At 54.3% G+C, this 7,437-nt stretch overlaps 4 protein-coding genes across 4 annotated transcripts, besides 5 other annotated features; all 4 read right to left on the reverse strand.

Moving 5' to 3' along the window:
• The first annotated feature begins 226 nt into the window (after nt 1-226).
• Nucleotides 227-264: a microsatellite.
• A 161-nt stretch (nt 265-425) lies between these two features.
• Nucleotides 426-454: a microsatellite.
• A 42-nt stretch (nt 455-496) lies between these two features.
• Nucleotides 497-1,741, reverse strand: Tco025E_03908 (isocitrate dehydrogenase; the record flags this gene model as incomplete). The annotated part of the gene is made up of 1 exon (XM_029370824.1): nt 497-1,741. The coding sequence occupies one exon, from the start codon at nt 1,739-1,741 to the stop codon at nt 497-499; it is 1,245 nt and encodes a 414-aa protein (XP_029229094.1).
• A 10-nt stretch (nt 1,742-1,751) lies between these two features.
• Nucleotides 1,752-1,780: a microsatellite.
• Nucleotides 1,781-2,063: 283 nt separating this feature from the next.
• Nucleotides 2,064-2,137: a sequence feature (A-rich).
• Nucleotides 2,138-2,448: 311 nt separating this feature from the next.
• Nucleotides 2,449-3,021, reverse strand: Tco025E_03909 (uncharacterized protein; the record flags this gene model as incomplete). Its single annotated transcript, XM_029370825.1, has 1 exon — nt 2,449-3,021. One exon carries the CDS (start codon nt 3,019-3,021, stop codon nt 2,449-2,451), a length of 573 nt encoding a protein of 190 aa, XP_029229095.1.
• Nucleotides 3,022-3,082: 61 nt separating this feature from the next.
• On the reverse strand, nt 3,083-6,088 carry Tco025E_03910 (uncharacterized protein; the record flags this gene model as incomplete). Its single annotated transcript, XM_029370826.1, has 1 exon — nt 3,083-6,088. The coding sequence occupies one exon, from the start codon at nt 6,086-6,088 to the stop codon at nt 3,083-3,085; it is 3,006 nt and encodes a 1,001-aa protein (XP_029229096.1).
• Nucleotides 6,089-6,328: 240 nt separating this feature from the next.
• Nucleotides 6,329-6,361: a sequence feature (A-rich).
• A 446-nt stretch (nt 6,362-6,807) lies between these two features.
• Nucleotides 6,808-7,341, reverse strand: Tco025E_03911 (cyclophilin A; the record flags this gene model as incomplete). Its single annotated transcript, XM_029370827.1, has 1 exon — nt 6,808-7,341. One exon carries the CDS (start codon nt 7,339-7,341, stop codon nt 6,808-6,810), a length of 534 nt encoding a protein of 177 aa, XP_029229097.1.
• Between the last annotated feature and the right edge of the window lie 96 nt (nt 7,342-7,437).

Here is a 7,437-nt window from a genome sequence, read left to right on the forward strand (position 1 = left end):
CCCACCCCGCAACGCCTAACGCGCGCGGGGGGAGTTGTCCAAGGGCTTGCGCCCCACCTACACAGACGAATTTGGGGAGTGTACTACGATGACCGGGGGCGCATTATAAAACGTGCAAAGTGGCAAGTCTTTGGGGGAGGGGGGAGCCGCGACCGCCCCGCTCCCTCACGTAAACTATATTAGTAAGAGTCGGGAGTTTGAACAGTGGGAGTAAATATATAGAAAAAAAATGAACAGAAAGGAAAAGGAAAAGGAAAAGAAAAAAAAGCATGGGGAAAGACTGCCGTCACTGCCTTATACACCGGTCTCGTTGGGAACGACAAAGCAGGTTGTGGACAAAACAGCGGGACGGGAAACGGGGAAACCAATGCATTTAGTTACCCTTCCCAATTTACATGTTCCTTACACATGCTTCATTCCCTAGAAACGACACAACAACAACTACAACAAAAACTCATACAGTCTGAGAGAAAGAGAGAATGAAAGTAAGATGGGGTTAGATCTTGCTGACCTCGTACGCGTGACGCATCTCTTCGGAGAGCTTAGAGATAAATTCGTGGGTGTTCAAGTAGTCACTGCGAGTGACGTGGCGCATGCCCTTAATGCAAATCGCAAGATCCTTCGTCATGTATCCCGCCTCAATGGTCGACACAACAACCTTCTCTAGGAGCATGGCGAAATTGACAAGCTTTCCGTTGTGGTCCAGTTGGCCACGGTGCATGAGCCCTCGCGTCCAGGCAAAGATAGACGCCACCGGGTTTGTGCTCGTCTCCTCTCTCTGCTGATGCTGCCGGTAGTGACGAGTCACGGTGCCGTGGGCAGCCTCCGACTCAACGACGCGGCCATCCGGAGTCATGAGAACGGAGGTCATGAGGCCAAGCGATCCAAACCCTTGGGCAACGGTGTCCGACTGGACGTCGCCATCGTAGTTCTTGCAGGCCCACACATACCCACCCTCGCTCTTCATGACGTATGCAACCATGTCGTCAATGAGGCGATGCTCGTACCAAATACCGGCCTCCTTGTACTTCTCCGCGTATGTCGTTGCGTACAATTCCGCAAAAATGTCCTTGAAGCGGCCGTCGTAACGTTTTAAAATTGTGTTCTTCGTGGACAAGTACAGCGGCCACCGCTTGGAGAGGGCGTACTCGAAGCAGCTCTTTGCAAAATCCTTAATGCTTTCATCGGTGTTGTACATTCCCATCATGACACCACCGGATTTGAAGTCATACACCTTGTGCACCTGTGGCTCACCACCGTCGGCAGGAACAAAGCGCAGTTCAAAGGTTCCCGCCCCGTCAACAACCACGTCAGTCGCCCTGTACTGGTCACCGAAGGCGTGACGCCCAATAACAATGGGGTACTTCCAGGTTGTCACCAGGCGCGGAATGTTTTTACACATAATGGGTTCACGAAAAACGGTGCCGCCCAGAATGTTTCGAATTGTGCCATTTGGGCTTTTCCACATCTGCTTAAGATTAAACTCCTTTACGCGAGCCTCGTCCGGGGTGATTGTGGCGCACTTCACGCCAACGCCGTGCTTCTGAATGGCGTGTGCGGCGTCAACGGTGACTTGGTCATTTGTTTTGTCTCGGTTTTCAATCGAAAGATCGTAGTATTCAATGGGAAGCTCGAGAAATGGAAAAATGAGTTCCTCCTTGATCATCGTCCAAATCACCCGCGTCATCTCGTCCCCGTCAAGCTCCACGACGGTGCCAGTGACCTTGATCTTCTGCGACATCGTTGACTTGTGCTTTGGTTTGGTTTGGTTTGGTTGGTTGTTTTTTTCTTATGCGGTTCTCAACAAACACGGTTCGCCTTGTTAGTTTAGTATTAATGTTATCAGCCTTGCCGCGTTTGCTCTCCGTTCGCTTCGCTTGCCTTCTTGTCTGTTCCCCCGCTTTCTTCTCCGTTCTTCTTCTTTCCACGCTGCACTTGTGGGTGTTTTGAGGGCTACCGCCGCAGATGGACAAATGAGAAGTTACGCCGTTTACGTTTCCCTCGTTCCTTCGTCGTTGACGGTTTCACCCCGTGCCGTCGGCGGTTGAGCGTCATGCGGGCAGAAGCATAAAACGACAAACAACAAAAAAAAGAAAGAAGGGAAAAGGAAACAAACAAAAAGAAATAAAAATATACATATTTTTTTTTTGGGGGGGAGGGAAAAAAAGAGGTGAAAGTCGTGCTGCAGAGCGGGTGGGAATGAGGGCAAACGCCGCACGCGTGTGTGTGGGCGGCGGCTCGCAATTCAGACGTACAGAGTTTCATTCTACGGAAAATAAAAACAAAAACATAAACAAAAGCCACATATACAGACACACACTGAGAGATACTTGGGAAGAGTGAAACGCACGGCGAGCCCTGCAAAGGGGGCAACGGAAAAAGAGCAAGAAGAAAAACAAAAACACCGCACATACGTGCATACGCATATATACAAGGTGTGCATGTGTGTTATGCTTTTGGAAGCTCTCGCAGCCGCTGCATCAACTCAGCCGCCAACGCCGCGTTCTGAAGCCCGTGTAGAGCAAATTGGCAATACCTTGCCAGTGTCAACCGATCCAACGGATCCAATTGGACGGACACTTCGTACAGTTGGCGTGTAGTTTCCAACAAGTTCTGCAAACGTGAATTGGCTTTTACAGTAACTTGCCTCTTCTCCTTCATCCACTCGTCATGAAAGGCGGCGCACAAGAGGCGATTCACCACCGCGTTATGCGGGCTTAGCCTGCGCGCCTGCTCTAGAACACGTACAGCGTCGTCAAATCTATCTCCCACACTTACGTAGAAGGAACCCAGCGAGGTCAGCAAAAGGATACTCTGGGGTTGGTGGCTCAAGCCCTGCTGATACAGCGTCTCCACCTTCACTGCGAGCTGCTCCTTGACGTCAGCCGCGCTCCCCGCGTCGAGTGCAGGAACACACACATTCCACAAAAACGAACCGTAAAGGGCAGTGGCGCGGGAATCTGCGGCGTTTCGCTTCAACGCCTCTTCAAAAAGAACCACAGGAACGCTTGGCGAGGGCATAAATGTTGCAAGGTATTTGCCATAAAGAGCAACCGCCTGCCCTCGGAGATGGCTGCTAGAGTCACGCGTAATACGCTCTACCTGGTACCGGGCAAGACATTCGCCGGCCACCAATTGCCCTTGCTGCGCTTCCTGCGTCTGCCGCTGTTCCCCTCCATGCAAACACGCAAGATAGTCCGCGTAACAATCTGTGCTGCGCGAGTCCTTGTGCGAGTAACGAAACGCGGCGGCGTAATACTTGCGGGCAAGCGGTATCGCAGCATAGTCTGCACAGAACTTGGCGTAATTCACAAGCATAGTTGTGCTCTGAGAAAAAGCGAGCCAAGGCTGTCTTGTAGCAGGTGTTAATAAATCTTCCATCGTGAGGCAATTTGGTCTGGGACACGTAGCAGGCAAGGCTCACTGTGTCTTGGTCAGGTGAGAAGGATATACCCGCAAGCAGATCTCGCTTAAATTCCGCACTCACAGAACCGTGTAATTGTGTCGCCTGGCGGGGCGTGAGAAATAAAGCAAAATTTTTCGGCTCTTGACCCAGCGCGATCAGCAGGTGTTGGAGGCACTCTTCGCGCACGGCTGGCGCCAGATCATCCCAGCAGACCACGCCAAGCCAGGCCAGCTTGCCGTACAGCCGCGGAATAACCGCAGGGTCAGTGACGGCGTCAATCATACGCTGAATGCATGCCCGGCCGCCGGCGTAGTTGGCCGTCAAGACAAAGAAGGCGGCGGCGGCGGCCGAGACGTTCTCCTCCGTCGGACATGTTGCCACAGCTCGATTGTAGAGCCCCTGGGCCTCCTCAATGTTTTTGTGGGCAATTACTGTGGCGTAGTTGGCCAACATAACGGCAAGTTCACGGGCGTACTCGTCACTCTTGACGTCGGCAAGCAGGGTGTACTCCACGGCAAGACGGTAGAGCTCCTCCGCCCCTGCCTCGTCGCCGCGTCGTTGGCAAAAAAAGCCGCCGCGGCTAAGTGTCATGAGGGCCTTCAACTCATCCTCACCGCTGCCACAGGACTTCGCCCGGTCCACCGCGTGACTCGCCATAATAACTCTTGCGGACCTTTTAAAGGACGCAATGACGACGCCGTTGCTGTTTGGGGGGGCTGCGCAGGTGACAGGGCGTACTGCCTCGTCCTTCTCCGCTGCTGCCGCTGCTGCCGACACGTTGGACAGGGCCGCCTCCAGCTCCTCGTCCTTGGAGCCGTAGCAAATGCTGGCAAATCCATATGCGGCCTGCAGCAGGACGTCGGGCTCAATCCCCTCCTCCGGTAGGGTGAGAAGCTGAATGTACAGCTGTACAGCCTTGGCCGCGTTGGCCGCCCCATGCAGCCGCGCCAGAAGCAGCAACGCCGAGGCACAAGAGCCTCCCAGGGCTCTTTCGACACCCACCCGACGCTCTAACACCTCCTCGGCAATGTCCCTACGACCCACACGCTCACAGCAGCTGGCGTAGTTTTCCAGCATCCAGCAAAGCGTCTCCGAGTCCACCTCCTCTGACGAGGCTGGATTCGTTTCCGCAACCGCCCTAAAAGGTGAGCCCACGTGCACCCCACAACGTCGGATTGCCCGGCAAAAGTGGATGCAGGCGCGTCGATGCTCCCCCACATGCATCTGAAAGCAATACGCAAGACGCCCCTCAACCTCCGCCACTGTGAGCGGGACCATCATACCCATACATGCCACTTGCAGGTTTTCCTCGTCGCGCTGCTGGGATGGGATGGAGTCCATGGTCTCAAGGTACACGCGGATAGCCTTGTCGATGAGTGAGGCATGGGCGAGGGCATCCGCGTACTTCATACGCGCCCAGGCAGAGTGTTTCTGCATCCCACAGTCATCCATCAAGGCGATACTCTCTTCGAATAATCCCAAGGCCTTTCCGAATTCCTCATTCTCGGCAAGACACACTGCTGCGTCAAGCAAGGTGAAGGCGGCACGGCGAACGGGAAGCATCGCCTCTTTGGGGAATTCCCTCCGAGCCTTTGCCGAGGGTTGCTGCTTCATCTCCTCTAGCCTCTCCAGCGCGGTGTCAAAGGACATCTCTGCCGCTGCTTGAAGATAGGGCAACCCCTGTGCGACATCAAACACCTCAAAGCACAGCAAGAGACCTATATCGTGCATCACCCGCATCTCCATTTCGGCGTCGGGTGTGTCAAGCAGCGCGTGTAAGGAGGCCGTGTACAGCCGCAGGCTCGCGTCTTTTTCCCCGATCTGACGCTGAAGACGGGCCAACGTGCACGTGATGCGCACCTTCTCCGCCTTCTCCAAAGAGGAATCTGCCGCGCGCTTCCCCTGGCTCAGTGCGCTCTGCACCAACTCCTCGTTCGCCAGGAAACGATCGAAGTCTTCTAAAACGTAACTGCGACTCAGCGGGAGGCGGGACTCTTTTCCCGACACGAACTGAGTTAACGATGACTCCACTGGATAATCCCGCATCACCCCAAGCGCCCGCTCGTACTCGCACAGCGCCTCAAAACATTTTCCCTCACACGCCAGTGCGTTTGCAAGCATGACCCGCAGGTGCAACACAGATGTCTCCCCCTCAAAGGATGCAATAATTGAAATCGCCTGTCGAATAAGTTCAACGGCTTGAGTTGATTTTTGATCAACAAGGCACTGAATCCCATAGTTGGCTAATGCCCGGCTGTGGAGAAGCCAATGGCGACGTGGAAATGACTTATAGAGTTCTGCAGTAGATGCAATAAGCTTTTCAAATTGCGCGGCCGCGGGAGCATCAATGCAGGCGTTCAATAGTTTGCCTAGTCCACGCTCTTCCTGCTGCAGCCCGTCCTCCGCATCACAAGAACGGATTCCCGCAGGACCGGGCTGCGCTGCTCCAATTGGTTCCACGCAGACTTCTGCCAAGTCGTGGGGCAGTCCCCTCCCCGCCGTCGGGAGAAAAGAGTCGGCGACGGACGAGAAGTGGTGCAGCTGCGTGGACAACAACTCCACGCTGTTTGCGTGCGATGCTGCGCTCGAAAGGTCTGAAGAGGGGTGGTAAATCCAACGACAGGGAACCCTAAGGAAAAGACCCGCGCAAAACATGCGCACAGCCGCGTTCTTGTTCTGCATCCAGAAACCTCCCTCCTTCCTTGTGGCGTGGTGCAAGATCCGCTCCGTGTGTGTGTGTTTGCCCGCGCGCTTGTGTCTGATGGGTTGGTGGCTTCCGCCCACCCACCGCCTTCCCCCCGCCCGCTTAAGAGGCCTTGTTTCTGTTCCCTCTACCCCTGCCCCCTCCGGCTTTTTTTTCCTTTCTTTCCTTCTGTGTGTGGGTGCCCGTGGCGGTTTAGAAACCGACGTTACTTCCAGGCAAACTACATAACACATAATAAATAAATAAATAAAACGACAATGAAGAGTAGGGCGGATTCCACCACGAAGCATGCAGCACAGGCCACACGTGGTGGCTGCGTGCGTTCCACAAAATCGCCCTCCGCGCCGGTCTTCAAGGCGATTCTCCCAAGCCGCAGAATTAAATAATAAAAATATGTGGAATTTCAGCTTTTTTTTCATTTCCTTTTTTTTTAAAAAAAACCGCTTTCATTTATCCCTTTCCCACACTTTGTGAGGATACGCCTCATTCCTGTCTTGTTATCCTGCCTTATTGGTCCTTGGCTGGATGGCTCTGGTAAACCGGGCCTCCAATCCTCCATTGTCATTCGCTTGTCTCCTCCTTTCCTTTTTTTTCTTTTCCTCCTGGCTGATCCGTTAACCTCTCTTTGAGCACCACCCTTCCGTCCATCCCTTTTCTTGGTTAGTTGCCCGTTCAGGGGCGTGCGCCGACGGACGCCCTAGAGCTGGCCAGAGGCCTCAATCTTCACCGGCTTGCTCGTTTTGCCCGTCTGGGAGCCAACCGCCTCCATCGCCTTAACGACGTCCATCCCCTCCAGCACCTGGCCAAAGACAACGTGCTTGCCGTCAAGCCACTGCGTGGGAGCAGTGCAAATGAAGAACTGAGAGCCGTTGGTGTTGGGGCCCGCATTTGCCATGGAAAGCGTACCGGGGCCAAAGTGCTTGCCAGCCTTGCCAGCGAAGCTCTCGTCGGGAAACTTCTCACCGTAGATGGATTTGCCTCCAGTGCCGTTGTGGTTGGTGAAGTCACCGCCCTGGCACATGAACTGGGGGATAATGCGATGGAAGCCGCTACCTGCGTAGCCGAAACTCTTCTCACCCGTGCAGAGGGCTCGGAAGTTCTCAGCCGTCTTGGGAACGGCGTCGGCGAAGAGCTCAAAGACAATGCGCCCAGCGGGTTGGCCACCAATGCTGATGTCGAAGTAGACCTTCGGGTTGGTCGGCACGGTGGGGTGTTGCGGCTTGTACGACATAGGCGCTGTTAATAAATCACTTTTTTCTTTGGAGAAAGAATCACACGTTCGCTGAGGCTACGCAGAGAACAAAACAAGAAGAGCATCCACTCACAG

This window comes from Trypanosoma conorhini (assembly GCF_003719485.1).
Source record: "Trypanosoma conorhini strain 025E chromosome Unknown Tco_14.4_contig_00188, whole genome shotgun sequence".
NCBI lineage: Eukaryota > Euglenozoa > Kinetoplastea > Trypanosomatida > Trypanosomatidae > Trypanosoma > Trypanosoma conorhini.